The sequence below is a fragment of the Oncorhynchus kisutch genome, linkage group LG9, assembly GCF_002021735.2.
Source record: "Oncorhynchus kisutch isolate 150728-3 linkage group LG9, Okis_V2, whole genome shotgun sequence".
NCBI lineage: Eukaryota > Metazoa > Chordata > Actinopteri > Salmoniformes > Salmonidae > Oncorhynchus > Oncorhynchus kisutch.
The window spans coordinates 17456627-17477935 of record NC_034182.2 but is presented as its reverse complement, the minus strand read 5'-3'; the positions used below and the strand labels follow the sequence as shown (position 1 = coordinate 17477935).

The window sequence follows — 21309 nt, the reverse complement described above, 5'->3', positions numbered from 1 at the left end:
TTCAGTCATTTGTGTGGTATTAAAACATATTATGCTCATGTTTTATATCATGTACATTTAATAGAATTGCATGAAATGCGTTTATAAAAGGCCAATCTGTTCTACTGTATGCCACTGTTACGCAAATGTGATTATAGATGCATGCAATGTTTTATTATAAATTGGTTCTTTTTTGTGTTTTTGTTCGTTTTTTAAAAGCAACGTTGAGATTCTGTATAAAAAGCGCTATATAAAATAGTTATTGGACAACCACGCTCTCACTCAGAACATGATGTGCTAGCTGGGGTCATTGTGAAACTCATAGCATGGTCACAATCTGTAGTTTGTGCTTTGCTTTAATGTACTAATGTGAAAAAAACCTAAAACATAAAATTTAAGGTGCTAATGTCATGGAAATTAGAAGGTTTAAATAGGTATTAATGTGATGGTGAAATATCATTATCGATTTCAAAGTTCCATCAAACTGATGATTTTGGTGGAACTAATGTTCCATCACAGCCTCCTTCCTGGTTTTAGCTAATCAAACACCAGGATATAACACGGATGTCCCACCCACACTGGAGAGCAATACGAACAAACATGGCGGAACCCGCGTTGGAATCATGGATAAGGACTTTACAACATTATTGAATGAAATGTTGCTGAGAAGTTCCTTGAAAAACATTGACTGTCACTGACAAATGTGTTACGAATTCAGGGAAACAGGTGCGCAAAGGGGAGAGTTGTGGCTAGCTAGCTAGCAAAATACCTCAGCTATGTCTCATCATTGAACTGGGCTGTTACCCATGTCCTGCTTTTGTCTGTATAAATTGATCGTTTTCTATATTATCACAGAGACCGCAGTGAGGATGAAGCCTTCAGGAGCCTAATGAAGATCCTGTCAAAGCTATCAGGAGGAGATCCAGGCTGCAGGTAGATAGGTTGAAGAGCTGATCCTGCTGTTGACTGCAGTATGCTTCAGAGCCCAGAGCAATGGCTGTGTACAGTGTGCACTCAACCAGACCCTAATGAGGTGAGCTGCAGTCAATACTGAATCCAGTTGACACAAAAGCATGCACACAAATGTTTTACATTGGATCTACATTTAGTTAATTTACCAGACACTTTAATCCAATCATGCACAGTCAAGGAAGAGCTAATAACATTACCAAGTGCATCCATGTTGGTAGTTTTGTTTCCGCATGAATTCAAGTGTGTTTACACAAATTCTGGGGGTGTTCTATTTAGCAGTTTCCCTGTTATGAAGTGCCCCCCCCTCCCCCTGTCCAGTTGTACTGGGTGGGTGGGTTGGTTAAAACATAAACAAATCTACCATTTTATCCAGGTCCCTTGCTGCTGTTGACCTGTCAATCAGAATCCTAGACATGCTTCAGAAACTGAAGTCTGAGAACACTGACTATGTCTTTGAAGGTGATTTGTTTTTATTCTCCCTCCTATGGCTGAAGAGAATAAGCGTAATCTCCTGATATTTTCAGTTGTGTGCTTATTTGTAAAAGAATTGTAGCTTATTGTAACTGTTCAAATTTCATTTTTTTCTTTTTTTTCTTAAGCCTTCTTATGTGTCTGACTGTTGTTCTCTGCACTTTACCACAGTTAATTGGAAACCTTGCTGTTGATAACCAGTTCTGCAAAGAGGACATTTGGGTGCTCATCTTTCCAGATCTTCTCATGTAAGTACTTTGGCCCTACATCAGTTTCACTTCACAGTTGTCACAATTCACATTAGGAAAAAGGACTTAATCTTTATTGATCCTTTAGGCCTTCAAACTGGAATTTTTATGTTTTATGTATGAAAGCATAGTGTCAGCGAAACATCCCGGACTGGATCGAAGTTACTGTTGGCAGTTTGAAATTATTATAATAATTTATTTTAGAATTGTATTCCTTTATTTTCCCCTAACCCTGCCACCCCTCCCCTAATTGGTTTACACTAATGGACAACAATACTTAGGCTTCTACCTCCAGCTTTTACATACTATATACAATTTACAGACATAAAGTATTTTGCAGTCATCTTTTTGTTTGTTTTTAATCCCTTCCTTCAGCTACCCTCAACCCATCCTATCTATCTCTGAAGACAATCCAGTTGGATTTCTATGTTGACTGTTTTGCAGGGCACTTTTGTGTGTGGACGATGAAGTGGGCAGTGGCCTATTCCTTCATGGTGCTCCACACCTGTCTGGATGAACACAAGGTGGAGCAACTGGCTCAGCCAGGGAACACCCACCTGGCCCTGAAGGTCATGGAGCTGTGTAGGACTGTCAGAACTGAACTGGATGTAGGTACCCTCTCAGGGGTGTGGTTGGGTGTGGGAGATGGGCTGTGTGTGAGAGAGATGTACACACATTATATAAACATTATGGTAAAAAAATGGACAGAGTTTTGATTGCAATTCAGCACTTCCTTAAGTCCTCAATGCTCGTTAAGAACATGTATGCAGGGATGAGCCATCAGAGATATATCCATCTAGTCAATTCAAGAATCTACCTACTCATACAAATCTTAGAAACTAGTACATCTACACCCGAAATCAGCAATTCTTGGTCCCAAATGTGTGATGGATGACATGAGTTTCCTCCTTACATTGAGTTTCAAGAAAATCTCTACTGTACATAATCCAATCAATGAATTACATAAATATTGATGGAGTTGCAGGGTGACGTTGCTGGAGCTGATCTCTGTTGGGAGAGGAGGACTCTGAGGATGGTATCTACCTTCCTGGCATCCTGCTTCCAGGAGCGCTGCAGGGCCGTGCTCACACTCTCCTCCGAATCAGACAAGGAGGAATCAATGATCCGATTGATTGGAAGTATAAATGACCTTTTCCATAGCCTGACTGTTTCTGCTATTGCTGTTTCTGTGACATTGTATATTGCTGTTTTTGATTGTTTGGGTGGGTGATTGATTGGTGTTGTATTTTATAGGAGGCCTTGACTGTGACCAGCCTGTTAGATGTTCTCTGTGAGATGACCTCTCTTCACAAACAGTTCATGTTCCTGCAGAACCACCCTGACCTCAAGTCTACAGTTGGTAAATAAGTACACCATGATCTATTGGACTGGATGTTTACAAAACCTTTTACCAATGATGCTTAACCTCTGCGCACGGAGCCCGCTAGGCAGGCTGAAATTCCACAACATACGGTGATCGCTACATAAATAGTCATATTAAACATTCATGAAAATACAAGTGTGTCACATGTATCGAAAGCCTAGAATCTTGCTAATCCAACTGCGTTGTCAGATTTAAAAAAGGATTTACTGCGAAAGAATACGATGCGATTATCTGAGCATAGAGCCCCATTAAAAAAAAAAAAATTTAACCAGCACAGGCGTAACATAATCACAAACTGCGTTAAAATAAATAGTTTACCTACCAATGCACATTGTTACACAATGAATGATCTTCTGTTTGATAAAATCTGTTTTTATAGCCTAACACGAAACATTTTGTGAACCGCTTGTGTCGTGAATTCCGTCTCATTCCATTTTTGACGACACATTCCAGGTAAATAACCCACACAGAATGTGACTTTTCCAGTCATGTTTGGTTTCACTGCAATCAACTGGTTTGTTTGTAACACAATCAAACCTGATGGGCAATTTCGCGGGACATATTGACTGAAAGAAACCGATTTGAAGACAAGTCATGACATCATTGTGCACCAATGATTTGCCCGCTGTTTCGTTGATTCATCTTTTAACCCAATGACCATTGATCGTCTTGAAATCTAGCTGGGTAGATAGCCAATGAGCTGAGGTAAACGGCAATACGCCATGTTTATGTGTTGCAAGACCAGCCCATGTAGTAAGTTCCAGCGTAAAGTGAGTCCTTTGCTATTGAAGTTTCATACCGGAAGGAGAAACACATATTACGCACTGCATTGTTTGGTAAACGCGCAGATTCAGCTGTTTATATATCAATCATTATGGCGACTAAGTCAGGGAAAGCTAAATCTAAGTCTAGATATACAGATGTACACACAATTTTAGAATAAATTGATTGCGAAGGTGAAACAGAGATTGTTGTAGGACGATTCATTTAGCGATTGTGGAGGAATATTTATTGAACGGGAGAGGACATTGTTCTGGACTGGTAAGTTCTTTTCATGCTAATGCCCTTGTTTGAAATTAATAATATAAAATATTATTGGTAAAAAAAAAAAAAAGGGGAACACTAAAATAACACATCCTAGATCTGAATGAATGAAATATTCTTATTAAATACTTTTTTCTTTACATAGTTGAATGTGCTGACAACAAAATCACACAAAAATTATCAATGGAAATCAAATTGATCAACCCATGGAGGTCTGGATTTGGAGACACTCAAAATTAAAGTGGAGAACCACACTACAGGCTGATCCAACTTTGATGTAATGTCCTTAAAACAAGTCAAAATGAGGCTCAGTAGTGTGTGTGGCCTCCACGTGCCTGCATGACCTCGCTACAACGCCTGGGCATGCTCCTGATGAAGTGGCAGATGGTCTCCTGAGGGATCTCCTCCCAGACCTGGACTAAAGCATCTGCCAACTCCTGGACAGTCTGTGGTGCAACGTGACATTGGTGGATGGAGCGAGACATGATGTCCCAGATGTGCTCAATTGGATTCAGGTCTGGGGAACGGGCGGGCCTGTCCATAGCATCAATGCCTTCCTCTTGCAGGAACTGCTGACACACTCCAGCCACATGAGGTCTAGCATTGTCTTGCATTAGGAGGAACCCAGGCCCAACCGCACCAGCATATGGTCTCACAAGGGGTCTGAGGATCTCATCTCGGTACCTAATGGCAGTCAGGCTACCTCTGGCGAGCACATGGAGGGCTGTGCGGCCCCCCAAAGAAATGCCACCCCACACCATGACTCTGTCATGTCTGTCACATGTGCTCACTGTGAACCTGCTTTCATCTGTGAAGAGCACTTGGTGTTCTCTGGCAAATGCCAAACATCCTGCACGGTGTTGGGCTGTAAGCACAACTCCCACCTGTGGACGCCGGGCCCTCATACCACCCTCATGGAAACTCATGTTTCTGACCGTTTGAGCAGACACGTGCACATTTGTGGCCTGCTGGAGGTCATTTTGCAGGGCTCTGGCAGTGCTCCTCCTGCTCCTCCTTGCACAAAGGCGGAGGTAGCGGTCCTGCTGCTGGGTTGTTGCCCTCCTACAGCCTCCTCCACGTCTCCTGATGTACTGGGCTGTCTCCTGGTAGCGTCTCCATGCTCTGGACGCTACGCTGACAGACACAGCAAATCATCTTGCCACAGCTCGCATTGATGTGCCATCCTGGATGAGCTGCACTATATGAGCCACTTGTGTGGGTTGTAGACTCCGTCTCATGCTACCACTAGAGTGAAAGCACCGCCAGCATTCTAAAGTGACCAAAACATCAGCCAGGAAGCATAGGAACTGAGAAGGGGTCTGTGGTCACCACCTGGACAACCACTCCTTAATTAGGGATGTCTTGCTAATTGCCTATAATGTCCACCTGTTGTGTATTCCATTTGCACAACAGCAAGTGAAATGTATTGTCAATCAGTGTTGCTTCCTAAGTGGACAGATTGATTTCACAGAAGTGTGATTGACTTGGAGTTACATTGTGTTGTTTAAGTTTTCCCTTAATTTTTTGAGCAGTGTGTAAACATGTAATGTCATGAAATGTGAGATGCGTGTGTCTGCCGCCCCACCCCAACCCACATGAAATAGCATATTTGAGGCTGTTGAGGAGAGGGCAGGACCACATCAATGGCCAAAGTGAAATGGAGACAGTAGATACAGCTGGTCTGTCATAATATAATAGAGACAGTAGATCTAGCTGAAATGTCATAATATAAAAGACAGTAGATCTAGCAGGTCATAATAATATATTCAACCTTATGTTCCCTATACTCTCTCTCATATATATATATATATATATATATACTAGGCAAGTCAGATAAGAACAAATTCTTATTTTCAATGACGGCCTAGGAACAGAGGGATAACTGCCTGTTCAGGGGCAGAACGACAGATTTTGTACCTTGTCAGCTCAGGGATTTGAACTTGCAACCTTTTGGTTACTAATCCAATGCTCTAACCACTAGGCTACCCTCATATATATATATATATATTTTCATATATTTTTGAATCAATTATTATTATTTTTCTCCATTTTTTTAGGGGGGGTGTGTTAGAATACCATTTTGGTATTTTGTATATAGTTATTTGTTTCAAAATGTATACCTTCACCAATTTGGCCACTTGGGTACATTTGGGCTACTTGTGTGGGACACCTGGGTGACTTCATGATAAATGTCATGTAGCACACTCATTTGGGAAGTTATCATTCTGAAACTTTGCACAAGTACTGTTGCCCTCTTATATTTTCCACTGAAATTGTCCCCATCAGGATGATGTTTGTTTTATCTTGTTCATTTTAAAGATGATGATATAAAAATCTAAAATGTGTTTTTTTTCATTGTTTTATCTAAACCAGATCTATTGTGTTATATTCTCCTACATTCAATTCAAATTTCCACAAACTTCAGTGTTTTCTTTCAAATGGTACCAAGAATATGCATATCCTTGGTTCTGTGTCTGAGATACAGGCTGTTAGATTTGGGTATGTCTTCAGGCGGAAATTGCACAAAAAAGGGGGGGAGCTGTAACAGGTTTTAATCTTTTGACATTAGAGCCCTGATAAATAGCTGTGTGCTGTTATTTTTTTTAAATAAAAACCACCAGCATGTCACACTGTATCAAATGTTCATGACAAAGTAGGTGGCCCACAGTTTAGAGTTTATACTTTCACTACAAATCCAGTGACATAATATAGTTCTACTGTGTTGGAACGGAACTGACACTTAAAGTACCAGCAGGCTCATGCCCTTCCCTTAATAACCATCTATCATCAGCAGAACTCTTATACTACACCTGAGGCAGGGAAATACCTCTCACCTCTTCTGTCGAATTGATCATTTTGCCTTTATGTTCCGTTGCCTTTTTCTGGTCACTGATTGTTATTTTGTCTTTTTTGTCCGACTTCTGATGTAGAAAGGGCTTTATAAGTAAATGTGATTGATATTCCGGTACTATATCCCTTTGTATGTAAACTGTGTGTTCTCCTATTCACCTCTTTCTCCTCTTATAGATCTCCTGCAGCAGGTCCATGCACTGGGGAAGACCAGTAAGAATGTATTCACTGCAGATCAGCACTTCTCCTTGGATAAGGGTGGAGACTGCTCCTCCTCTCCCTCTGTCAGCTTCAAGGCACATCTCATCCGTCTCAAAGGAAACCTCTGTCACAGAAACACTACCAACCAGAACAAGGATACAGCAAGCATACAGCTGGCACAGATATCACATTTTATTTGTCATGTACACGTGTTTAGAAAATGTTATTGTGGGTGTTGTGAAATGCTTGTGTTTCTAGTTCTAACAGTGCAATAATATCTAACAGTAACATCTAACAACTTCACAATACACACATCTAAAGCAATGGAATTAAGAATATATAAACATTGGGCAAGCGGCATAGACTTAGATACAGTAGAATAGGCTAGAATACAGTATATACATAAGAGATGGGTAATGCAAAATATGTAAACATTATTAAAGTGGCCAGTGATCCCAAGTCTTAGAGGCAGCAGCCTCTAATGTGCTAGTGATTGCTATTTAACACTGATGTCCTTGAGCTCAAAGCTGTTTTTCAGTCTCTCGGTCCCACTTGTACTGACCTCACCTTCTGGATGATAAGCTATGTGAACAGGCAGTGGCTTGCTCGGGATGTTGTTGTCCTTGATGATCTTTTTGGCCTTCCTGTGACAGGTGCTGTAGGTGTCTTGGAGGGCAAGTAGTTTGCCCCCAGTGATGTGTTGGTTGCGGGCGGTGCAGGTGCTGTACCAGGCGGTGATGCAGCCAGACAGGATGCTCTCCATTGTAAAAGTTGGTTGAGGGTTTTAGGTGCCAAGCCAAATTTCATCAGCCTCCTGAGGTTGAAGAGTCTCTGTTGCGCCTTCACCACACTCTCTGTGTGGGTGGACCATTTCAGTTTATCAGTGATATGTACGGCAAGGAACTTGAAGCTTTCCACCTTCTCCACTGCAGTCCCGTCGATGTGAATAAGGGTGGTGCTCCCTCTGCTGTTTCCTGAAGTTCACGTTAAACTACTTTGTTTTGTTGACTTTGGGTGAGAGGTTATTTTCTTGGCACCACACTCCGAGGGCACTCACCTCCTCCCTGTAGGCTGTCTCGTCATTGTTGGTAATCAGGCCTACTACTGTTGTGTCATCTGCAAACTTGATGATTGGTGGTCTATTGGGGCAGTAAGCAAATTGAAGTGGGTCTAGGGTGTCAGCTAAGGTAGAGGTGATATGATCCTTGACTAGTCTCTCAAAGCACTTCATGATGACAGTCATTTAGTTCAGTTGCCTTTGCTTTCTTGGGCAATAGTGCAGATAGTTGACAAAACATGGGTGTGGGGGTCGAATATTAAATAATTGACTCTCGTGTTGCAAGACCATTGATATACTACATTTCATCCAATGCTTTGAAGTTTACTCAGCCGCCACAAGTTCTGTCTGTTCTTTCAGAGTAGGATTTGCAGACTCCTTTTGAACCCTTAACTCAGCCCTTAGGATCTCGGTGTCTAAAATAGGGATCTAATCCTTGGACATGACAGATCTAGGGTCAAGAAGCATGTGTAAAAGGTCAGGAATGGAGAATGAAAATGTAAAAGGACACTTCCTATTCTAATCGACTGGTCAAAAGTAGTTCACTAAACGGAGTAGGATGTCATTTGAGACACATGTTGAGTTAAATAGCACATACAGTAATCTCGTCATGCTGTATCTGTGCTTCCTGGGCCACACCGGAGAGACAATAAGTGCTTTTGAGTCCATCTTGGCACTGAGCCATATTGGCTTCCTCATGGTGGTTTTATTATTATTACGTTAATGGAAGAAAGCGAAACATTTCCTTACTCATTATCCCAGCTAGCGGCAAGCCATCACTGACTGTGATATAAAGCACATTAATAGGGATGGGGGAAACTGGCATGTGTCCACCTGCAGTGGCTTAAAAATCTTGCTCCCACTTTACAAGGCCCATTAATGATAATAACCCTCTGCCGGCTCCCAGCTGGTAATTAATAATTTGATATGATAGTCTTTCATTAAGTATTTTTTTACATATAGGCTGATGTTCATAATATGATTTTGAGTGAACAAAAAGTACACACTTTTCTCTCTTGCTATGGCTGTTCTATACCAATTAATTTGCAGAGTAACCGCATGCATGTAAATTAACCTATATAATTAGATAGCAGGTGACAGGGACAAGTGTAACACATTGTGACAGCTTTAGACAAACCCGCAACCACACACAGCTATTTTCCGTGGTAGTAGGGATTTCCTAAGGATAGGGACCTCAATGTTGGCTGATAGGGACATAGATGTTGGTTGGTTATTGAGATTGTCCTATAGAAATCAAGGAAACACAATACTTAAACAGCTTCTTCTTGCATAAGGAACATTGCCATCTCATCATTGTTTGAAATTTGGCCCTATCTATAGACTCAAGACAAACAGAATAATTAGTGACTATTGTTTTTTACCGTGTTTTGGATAAGAATCTAGATTTTTTGGGATGGTGAGATTCTATTTCTGCATTGTATATATGTTTGTTTTGATTATATTTAGGGATGCACCGATATGACACTTTTGGCCGATATCCGATAAGTCCCGATACCGATATTTAACATTTTGGCTGCCTTTTGAGCATCCTTGTACAACATTAATAGTTAACACACACACATAGACACAGTGGTCTAAGGCACTGCATCTCAGTGCAAGAGGTGTTACAGCCTGGATTCGAACCAGGGAATGTAGTATCACATCCGGCCGTGATTGGGTGTCCTATAGGGCGACGCACAATTGGCCCAGCGTCGTCCAGGTTTTTACTCCTTATATTTACAAAAGTCACAAAATATAAATAAGTTGTATAAATACGACGCAGTCATTGTAAATAAGAATTTGTTCTTAACCTACTTGCCTAGTTAAATAAAGGTTACACACACACACACATTGACCAAAAAGTTTTTTTGTTGGCATTTACGTATGTGCCCATTACCAGTAAAACATAATCAAAACCGATTTCTTTCACTTAGTTGCTGTGCTGTTTCATTGTTCAGTCATTTCATTCTCAACCATGATTGCATCATATATGTCAAGCAGTGATGTTTCAGCTGTGTCTGTCTGTGGCCTCTTCCTTGGTGCACACTGTCACGGTGTCCGTTTCCATGTTGTCATCTTGTATGCAACATTTAACAAATTTTACATTTCTTGTTTGCATCAAAGTAGCAGTCCTTGTACACAGCATCGAGCCTGGTGGCGACACAGTAAAGAGAGAATACCACTGAATTGCTTGTCCACAGCCTGTGTGGGCAGTTTTGTTGCCAGGGCAAAGTTTCATTCGCCAATGTGGGCCAGTAAAAGCATCCACCTCGTCGGGAAAAGGGGCCATCTTCACTCCATAGAAACTAGTCAGCACTAACGTCACACACTAGCTGCTAGCTAACTGGTTAGCTTAGCATTGACAAAGTCAGAATGGGCATGCGTACTCCACTGTTATGTGACAGAATCAGTGGCGTTAGAATTAGGAATTAGAATACAAACACTACTCTGAACAAAAATATAAACAAAACATGTAAGGTGTTTGTCCCATGTTTCACAATCTGAAAAAATACACTGCACAAAAAAATAAAGGGAACCCTTAAACAACACAATGTAACTCCAAGTCAATCACACTTCTGTGAAATCAATCTGTCCACTTAGGAAGCAACACTGATTGACAATAAATTTCACATGCTGTTGTGCAAATGGAATAGACAACAGGTGGAAATTACAGGCAATTAGCAAGACACCCCCAATAAAGGAGTGGTTCTGCAGGTGGTGACCACAGACCACTTCTCAGTTCCTATGCTTCCTGGCTGATGTTTTGGTCACTTTTGAATGCTGGTGGTGCTTTCACTCTAGTGGTAGCATGAGACGGAGTCTACAACCCACACAAGTGGCTCAGGTAGTGCAGCTCATCCAGGATGGCACATCAATGCGAGCTGTGGCAAGAAGGTTTGCTGTGTCTGTCAGCGTAGTGTCCAGAGCATGGAGGCACTACCAGGAGACAGGCCAGTACATCAGGAGACGTGGAGGAGGCCGTAAGAGGGCAACAACCCAGCAGCAGGACCGCTACCTCCGCCTTTGTGCAAGGAGGAGCAGGAGGAGCACTGCCAGTGCCCTGCAAAATGACCTCCAGCAGGCCTCAAATGTGCATGTGTCTGCTCAAACGGTCAGAAACAGACTCCATGAGGGTGGTATGAGGGCCCGACGTCCACAGGACGTTTGGCATTTGCCAGAGAACACCAAGATTGGCAAATTCGCCCCTGGCGCCCTGTGCTCTTCACAGATGAAAGCAGGTTCACACTGAGCACATGTGACAGACGTGACAGAGTCTGGAGACGCCGTGGAGAACATTCTGCTGCCTGCAACATCCTCCAGCATGACCGGTTTGGTGGTGGGTCAGTCATGGTGTGGGGTGGCATTTCTTTGGGGGGCCACACAGCCTTCCATGTGCTCGCCAGAGGTAGCCTGACTGCCATACTGAGATGAGATCCTCAGACCCCTTGTGAGACCATATGCTGGTGCTGTTCCTCCTAATGCAAGACAATGCTAGACATCATGTGGCTGGAGTGTGTCAGCAGTTCCAGCAAAAAGAAGAAGGCATTGATGCTATAGACTGGCCCGCCCGTTCCCCAGACCTGAATCCAATTGAGCACATCTGGGACATCATGTCTCGCTCCATCCACCAACGCCACGTTGCACCACAGACTGTCCAGGAGATGGCGGACGCTTTAGTCCAGGTCTGGGAGGAGATCCCTCAAGAGACCATCCGCCACCTCATCAGGAGCATGCCCAGGCGTTGTAGGGAGGTCATACAGGCACGTGGAGGCCACACACATTACTGAGCCTCATTTAGACTTGTTTTAAGGACATTACATCAAAGTTGGATCAGCCTGTAGTGTGGTTTTCCACATTAATTTTGAGTGTGACTCCAAATCCAGACCTCCATGGGTTGATAAATTTGATTTCCATTGATAATTTTTGTGTGATTTTGTTGTCAGCACATTCAACTAGGTAAAGAAAAAAGTATTTAATAAGAATATTTCATTCATTCAGATCTAGGATGTGTTATTTTAGTGTTACCTTTATTTTTTTGAGCAGTGTAGATCCCAGAAATGTTCCATATCCACATAAAGCTTATCTCAAATTGTGTGCACATTTGTTTACATCCCTGCCAGTTTTGTTGAGCAGGCGTTTCAATGCCATGAGAGGGTATCACATCTGCTGCAGGCGCAGTTGAGTCAGTTGTTCTAATGGAGCTAGCTAGTGTGTTCAAGTTTCAAACATGTTCTCAAATGCCAGTGAAATGGCAGCAGCGGTATGAATACCAGCATATTCATGAGCATTCAATACGACTTCAGTATGAAATCCTCGACGACCCACTGTGCTATCAGACTCCGTAAGCTCATGGGGCTGATGTCCGTTGTGAAGCTCATAGCTGTGATGCTATTATGGTGTAACTCCAGTAGGGCAACATCTGAAAAATTGTTTGAAAAATATAAATAAAAAGTGTACCGGTGCTCGACTGGTCGGTGAAAGCCAACATCACCCACGACAGAGATCGGTTGATTTGTCAAGGGCAATGAATTCCATTCTCTTGGCGTTAATGGATTTCACCTTTAAGTTGTCTCGCTGAAATTTCCTTACTCTTTCAAATGACTGCTCGACTTGTTGACTGCTCGATCCACACAGCAGACATTGTGGGCTAGGTTAGGAATACTGTGTTGCACATGTAGTGCAAAATTTTACGTGGAGTCATCACTTACCTACCTACATTATACAAAGATGTTCTCATCTATTTGTGTTATATAAACTCAGCAAAAAAAAGGAACATCCCTTTTTCAGGACCTTGTCTTTCAAAGATAATTTTAAAAATCCAATTAACTTCACAGATCTTCACTGTAAAAGGTTTATACACCGTTTCCTATGCTTGTTCAATGAACCATAAACAATTAATTAATAACAGCTTACAGACGGTAGGCAATTAAGATCGCAGTTATGAAAACTTAGGACACTAAAGAGGCCTTTCTACTAACTCTGGAAAAACAACAAAAGAAAGATGCCCAGGATCCCTGCTCATCTGCGTAAACTTGCCTTAGGCATGCTGCAAGTAGGCATGAGGACTGCAGCTGTGGCCAGGGAAATAAATTGCAATATCTGTACTGTGAGATGCCTAAGACAGCACTACCGGTGAGACAGGACGGACAGCTGATTGTCCTCGCAGTGGCAGATCACGTGTAACAATACCTGCACAGAATCGGTACATCTGAAGATCTGCGGGACAGGCACAGGATGGCAACAACTGCCCAAGTTACACCAGGAACGCACAATCCCTCCATCAGTGCTCAGACTGTCCACAAAAGGCTGAGAGAGGCTGGACTAAGGGCTTGTAGGCCTGTTGTAAAGGCAGGTCCTCACCAGACATCACCAGCAACGACGTCGCCTATGGGCACAAATCCACCATCGCTGGATTAGACAGGACTAGCAAAAAGTGCTCTTCACTGACTAGTCACGGTTTTGTCTCACCAGGGGTGGTCGGATTTGAGTTTATCTTCGAAGGAATGGGCGTTACACCGAGGCCTGTAGTCTGGAGCATGATCGATTTGGAGGTGGAGGGTCCGTCATGGTCTGGGGCGGTGTCACAGCATCTTCAGACTGCGCTTGTTGTCATTGCAGGCAATGACTGTGTGTTACAGGGAAGACATCCTCCTCCCTCATCTGGTACACTTCCTGCAGGCTCATCCTGACATGACCCTCCAGCATGACAATATCACCAGCCATACTGCTCGTTCTGTGCGTGATTTCCTGCAAGACAGGAATGTCAGTGTTCTGCAATGGTCAGCGACGAGCCCCGATCTCAATCCCATTGAGCACGTCTCTGACCTGTTGGGTCGGCGGGTGAGGGCTAGAAATGTCCGGGAACTTGCAGGTGCCTTGGTGGAAGAGTGTGGTAACATCTCACAGCAAGAACTGGCAAATCTGGTGCAGTCCATGAGGAGGAAATGCACTGCAGTACTTAATGCAGCTTGTGGCCACATCAGATACTAACTGTTGCTTTTGATTTTGACCTGGATTATTCCACTTCTGTTAGTCGCATGTCTGTGGGACCTGTTCAGTTTGTCTCAGTTGTTGAATCTTATGTTCATACAAATATTTACACATGTTAATTTTGCTGAAAATTAACACAGTTGACAGTGAGAGGATGTTTTTTTTTTGCTGAGTTTAGGCATGCGCCTTAGCTTTGACATCGGTTATGCAAATCGTTGTTAAACTAGACATCGGGCCGATACCGATGTTGGCATTTTTAGCTAATATCGGCCAATTCCGATATGTTCACCAATATATCGTGTATCCCTAATTCGATTTTTGTATTCTTCTTCCAGGTTAGGGAACTGGATGGTCTTCCTCTCATTATGGACAACTGCGTTATTGACAGCAACAATCCCTGTGTCCTTTTGATTCGTCTAGAATCTGATGTCCCTGTTTAAATTTTACTAGTTGTAACTATCATGTTAAAGCCACTGTGGATGGATGTTAACCTAATGAGCGTTGTACTTTTATGTATCATCCTTTGTCTTCCTGTAAGTATTGTTGTTGCTGATACGTACATTTATCTACCATGTTTATAGTCATAAATCAATGTTGGTGGATGATAGATATATTTGACTGTATACTATGTATTTATTTGGACACACAGTGATGCTAAAATGTGTACATTTTGTCTTTATCTTCCAACATTTAGGATTTGACAAATGTCATGAGGCGACAGTAGGGAATGTAATCTTTTATTTGAGGGTATTGTTATAAATATTTGTTTTACCATTTTAGAAATGAAAGCATTTTATGTATCTAGTCCCTCTCTTTGAAGGTGTCATAAGTATTTGGACAAATGCACGTATGTCTATGTAAACCTCTTCCATTTAAGAATGATGGAGGCCACTGTGTTCTTGGGGACCTTCAATGCTGCAGAAATGTTTGGTACCGTTTCCCAGATCTGTGCCTCGACACAGTCCTGTCTTGGAGATCAATGGACAATTCCTTCGACCTCATGGCTTGGTTTTTGCCCTGACATGCACTGTCAAATGTGGGACCTTTAGATAGACAGGTGTGTGCCTTTCCAAATAATGTCCAATCAATTGAATTTACCACAAGTGGACTCCAAGTTGTAGAAACATCACAAGGATGATAAATGGAAAGAGGATGCACCTGAACTCAATTTCGAGCCTCATAGCAAAGGATCCGAATACTTAATGTGAGTATCTTATTTCTGTTTTTATAAAGTTGCTAACATTTCCTGAAACCTGTTTTCGCTTTGTCATTATGTGTAGATTGCTGAGGAGTTTGTCTTTAAAAAAAAATCCATTTTAGAATACGTTTTTAACGTAAACATTTTGGGAAAAGTCCACAGGTCCGAGTACTTTCTGAAGGCACTGTAGACCATGCATAGGCTATATGCATGGTCCAATATGTTAAATTTTTACCTGTATGTAATTGGGCTCATTTCTGGAGATGGAAATTATATTTCAGATGGTGTCAGCATACATTTTTTAAAATTCATTTTGCAGTAGAAGAAAATCCCAGAACTGAGCTTTTCAGTCCTTCTACATTAATGTGGATGCTTCCATGATTATGGATAGTCCTGAATAAATCCTGAATAATGTTGAGTGAGAAAGAGGAACAAACATTCATACCCCCCCCCCCCAAATACTTGTTAATCACAAAAGGGGCCTCAAAATGACACACTACATTATTTACCATTTATTTTGGCCACAAAATATTCTGAAACACAACCAAATCAAACTGCAAATGCTACCAACAAGTTTGAAGAGTCATAAGCTTGATGTAGTCATTGTGTGCTAGGAATGTAGGACCAAATACTACATTTTATGCACTAAGTTAATTTTTCCAAGTGCTTAATGTCACATTCAAACGGGGGGACTAGATGCATAAAGTGCATTCATTTCTAAATGTAAAACATATATGAAAATAACCTCGTATAAAAGGTGACATTCTGTACTTTCACATCTGTAAAATATTTGCTCTCAAATCCAAAATGCTGGAGTATAGAGCCAAATTATTTTTTTAGCTTAACTGTCCAAATAGATGTAGGGGAGTGTCTACATTTGTATTTATTAGGGATCCCCATTAGCTGCTGCCAAGATGTCCAAAGATGGTCCAAACACACCAATGCACCCACATTTACGTATAAAACAAAAGATCAAACATTGAACTATGTTTGTATTGAATGAGTTAAAGACTACCCAGTACATCATTTAACATCCCTACACCACCACATCTACAACACAAAATGTTCAATACCACCATACAACAACATCACAATGTGTGTGTTTATGTATGCATGTGTCTGTTCCTTTTGTGTCTCTTCACAGTCCATGTTGTTCTATAAGGTGTATATTTACCTGCTTTTTAAATCTGAATTATACTGCTTTCATCAGTTACCTGATATGGAAAATAGTCATGGCTCTATGTATTACTGTGTGCCTCCCATAGTCTGTTCTGGACTTGGGGACTGTGAAGAGACCTCTAGTGGCATGACAAGTCACTGTGGTGAATCATTATACTGTATGTTTCATGTATCCATCATGTTTATACTGTTGGTGGATGTTGGCACTGACACAACAGCTTAGTTTAAGTCCACCTCCGTCCACCCCCGGGGGCTAGCTGTCGGTCAGGGCACGGTGCCAGCTTGTCTTTTCACCAGGCAGTGAGCTATTAATCTGAGCCCCACTGTCCCCCTGACCCTCTCAGGAAGGAAGTTGTCATCGACGGTTACTGTTGAGCTCCCTCTGCTCTTCTCAGGTGGGTTACAGACAGACACACTGGGCAAAAACTATTTGAATCAATGTTGTTTTCAAGTCAATTCAACAAAAATTGTGATAACATTGAATCAATGTGGAAAACGGATTGAATTTGAAAAGTCAACAAATTAAATTACATTAAATGTTTTCTTGATTTCAAGTAAATTCCACTTAAATTGACAAATGAACCAAATGTAAACCAAAGCTAGACATTGAAATTATGTCTGTGCCCAGTGGGTAGCTTGCCTCTGGAGTGCCGGATGTGTGGTCTTCTGACCATCGTTCGTATGTGTTTTCCTTGTTTTAGTGTTGGTCAGGACGTGAGCTGGGTGGGCATTCTATGTTGTGTGTCTGGTTTGTCTATTTCTATGTTTGGCCTGATATGGTTCTCAATCAGAGGCAGGTGTTAGTCATTGTCTCTGATTGGGAACCATATTTAGGTAGCCTGTTTTGTGTTGGGTTTTGTGGGTGATTGTTCCTGTCTCTGTGTTTGCACCAGATAGGACTGTTAGGTTTTCACTTTTCTTGTTTTGTTTAGTCTGTTCATGTATAGTCGTCTTTATTAAAAACATGAATAACCACCACTCTGCATTTTGGTCCGCCTCTCTTTCACCAGAAGAAAACCCTTACAGAATCACCCACCAACCAAGGACCAAGCGGCGTGGTAAACATACGCAGCAGCAGCAGCAACAGCAGCAGCAGGAGAAGCGACAGGTGCAGCAGGAGCAACAGCAGCAGCAGCAAAGGCAGCAGCAGGAGAAGCAACAGAGGCAGCAGCAGCAGCAGCAGCAGTGGGAGAGGCTTGCACTATTTGGAGAAATGGACTTGGGAGGAGATCCTTGATGGGAAAGGACCCTGGGCAGAGCCAGGGGAATATTGCCACCCCAAAGCCGAGCTGGAGGCAGTGAAGGCAGAGAGGCGGCATTATGAGGAGCTAGCACGGCAGAGCTGCTGGAAGCCCGAGAGGCACCCCAAAAAATGTATTGGGGGAGGCACAGGGGGAGTGTGGCAGAGTCAGGAGTCAGACCTGAGCCAACTCCCCCCCCCCCCCCCCCCCCCCCCCCCTGTTTATCGTAAGGAGCCAAGGAGGAAACCAGAACCAGAGCCAGTGTTGGAGGTGAGCGAAGCAGAGACGGTGAAGGAGTTAATGGGGAGATTGGAGGAGAGAGATATGAGGGAGTTGCTGTGTTGGTGCATGAGACACGGAATTCGCCCGACGGAGCGTGTCGAGGATTTGATGACACCTGGGTCAGCTCTCCATACTCATCCTGAGGTGCATGCTAGTTGTCTGGTGAAGACTGTGCCAGCATCACGCACCAGGCCTCCTGTGCATCTCCCTAGCCTTGCACGTCCTGTGCCATCTCAGCACTACAGTGCTCCTAGCAGTGCTAACCGTGGCGAGCGTGGTGCTGGTCAGGCACCGTGTTATGCGGTGGTTCGCATGGTGTCCCCAGTACGTGTGCTACATCCCAGCTTCCCACATCTGCCGGGCTAGGGTGAAGATCCAGCCAGGGCGGTTAGTGCCAGCCCTGCTCTCAAGATCTCCAGTACGCCTTCACGGTCTGGTCCATACAGTGCCACCTCCACACACCAGCCCTCCGGTGGCAGACCCCCGCACCAGGCTTCCTGTGCGTGTCCTCGGCCCAGTACCACCAGTGCCAGCACCACGCATCAGGCCTACAGTGCGTCCCGCCTGTCCAGCGCTGCCGGAGCCTTCATCCTCTCCAGCGCAGTCGGAGTCTCCCGCCTGCCCAGCGCCGCCAGTGCCGCCAGTCTGCCCAGCGCCATCAGTGCCGCCAGTCTGCCCAGCGCCGCCAGTGCCGCCAGTCTGCCCAGCGCCATCAGTGCCGCCAGTCTGCCCAGCGCCGCCAGTGCCGCCAGTCTGCCCAGCGCCGCCAGTGCCGCCAGTCTGCCCAGCGCCGCAAGTGCCGCCAGTCTGCCCAGCGCCGCCAGTCAGCCAGGATCTTCCAGATCCGCCAGTCAGCCAGGATCCGCCAGTCAGCCAGGATCTGCCAGAACTGCCAGTCAGCTAGGATCCGCCAGTCTGCCAGGATCCGCCAGTCAGCCAGGATCTTCCAGATCCACCAGTCAGCCAGGATCCGCCAGAACTGCCAGTCAGCCGGGATCTGCCAGTCAGCCGGGATCCGCCAGTCAGCCGGGATCCGCCAGTCAGCCGGGATCCGCCAGTCAGCCGGGATCCGCCAGTCTGCCAGGGTCCGCCAGTCTGCCAGGATCCGCCATTCAGCCAGGATCTGCCAGTCAGCCAGGATCTGCCGGAACCACCAGCCAGCCAGGATCTGCTAGATCCATCAACCTGCCGGAGCTTCCTCTCAGTCCCGAGCTTCCTCTCAGTCCCGAGCTTCCTCTCAGTCCCGAGCTTCCTGTCAGTCCCGAGCTACCCCTCAGTCTGGAGCTGCCCCTCAGTCCAGTGGGGCCCGTTAGGTTTCCTAGGCCAAGGTTAGCGGCGAGGGTCGCCACTCAAGGGACGCTAAGGAGGTGGACAATTATGGAGTGGGGTCCACGTCCAGCGCCAGAGCCACCACTGCGGACAGATGCCCACCCAGACCCTCCCCTATAGGTTTAGGTTGTGCGTTCAGAGTCCGCACCTTGGGGGGGGGGGGGGGGTTCTGTCACGTTCTGACCATCGTTCGTATGTGTTTTCCTTGTTTTAGTGTTGGTCAGGACGTGAGCTGGGTGGGCATTCTATGTTGTGTGTCTGGTTTGTCTATTTCTATGTTTGGCCTGATATGGTTCTCAATCAGAGGCAGGTGTTAGTCATTGTCTCTGATTGGGAACCATATTTAGGTAGCCTGTTTTGTGTTGGGTTTTGTGGGTGTTTAGGTTTTCACTTTTCTTGTTTTGTTTAGTCTGTTCATGTATAGTCGTCTTTTTACGCTGCATTTTGGTCCGCCTCTCTTTCACCAGAAGAAAACCCTTACATTTGCCGGTTTGAGATGATTCTATTGGTCCATTCAGCCAGGCAAGCTCAATCAAGCACAGATAGTATTTGAACCCAGGTCTGGGCCACAGCCACACAGCTACATGGCCTGGTCAATGATGCTGACTGGGCATATGTGGAGAGGAAGAGAACTAGAGGGGGTGGGAGGCTTGGTTGCGTCCTTGTCATTCAAAATGGAGACAGTACTCACTCATTGTACTGATAGTGTCCTTTACAGTGGGATGGTGGTAGCTAATTGAGAGTGGGTTAGTGTTACAACCCTTCAACCACAAATCAAAGTAAAGTATGTGTGAATGTGTAGGAGACAACCAGTATGGGTAGTTTTGGTGTAGAAACAAGCTTTTGAGGGTTTCTACATTCCTCTTGTTCCTCTTCCATTGTAAAATAAAACTAACTCTCTTTGTGCCATAAATGTATATGTAATGCCATCCTTAACCGTTGTTTCTCCATCAGCCAGTGGGCCATCTTTGCTACCCGGAATATTCTAGACCACAACCTGGTGAATCAGGAGCTGGTGGTAGCTCTAGAATGTTGTGGGTTGGCCGATGACTCCTCCCTGAGGGCCATGGGCTTAAGAGTAAAGGAAAGAGATGGTATCATGCTGCTCAAACCCTGTTCAAAAGACCCTTGAAGGTTTTCACACAAATGACTTCAAACCAATTTGTTGGTGCTAACCAAACTGTTCAGGGTTCCGTACTAAGGGTGTTGCGAAGGGAATGGATTTTGATTGTCTTGCTACCAGCTTTGCACCATATCTGCTTTACCACCCTGTGTTGGCTTTTGGTGAGAATATCAATGATACAAAGGACTATTCCTGTACTTCTTGGTACTGCATGTTTCTTTACAAAAAAAAACCTTTGATTGAATATGTAGATACATATTCCAACCAACAACACCAGTCAACTTCCTTACGCATTTCAATAACCTAATCTATGTTATGTGTCAGCTATGTTTGCTGTGTGTGTGTACTTTGACTGGTATGGGTCTTTGGCAGCCAGCTAGATGGGGCAGACAGAGTGTGATTGGCAGTGTGTAGACAGTGAGCCCTTGTGTAAGTGGTAGTATATGAGTTTGTGGACAGAGACCCAAGTAGTGTGAGTGGCAGTGCGAGTGACTCAGACCAGAAGTATTAGCTTGCAGAATGACCCCCCCCACACACACACACACACACCACACACACACACTGAATAAGCTGACCGGTCCTGACACCTCAACAATACATTGCTTTAGTCACCCGGTCCACTTGCTGCTCCACCCTATTTACTCTGTCCCTTGTTTTTTAATGACAAAATGTATTGAAACAATCGGGTTGACTTTCCCCAATCCGCTGGGTATAGTGAGGGGAGCTTATGAGGTTCCGGTCCCCAGCATTTCAGACGGCT

The 21309-nt window shown here is 44.0% G+C and overlaps 1 protein-coding gene and 1 pseudogene across 1 annotated transcript; both read left to right on the top strand.

Moving 5' to 3' along the window:
* The first annotated feature begins 579 nt into the window (after positions 1 to 579).
* LOC109896336 (ataxin-10-like) lies at positions 580 to 2565 on the top strand (annotated as a pseudogene).
* Positions 2566 to 2703: 138 nt separating this feature from the next.
* LOC109896335 (ataxin-10-like) lies at positions 2704 to 20558 on the top strand. The gene is made up of 4 exons (XM_031831341.1): positions 2704 to 2789; positions 2927 to 3030; positions 7126 to 7310; positions 20385 to 20558. Exons 1-4 carry the CDS (start codon positions 2704 to 2706, stop codon positions 20556 to 20558), a joined length of 549 nt encoding a protein of 182 aa, XP_031687201.1.
* Positions 20559 to 21309: the final 751 nt, after the last annotated feature.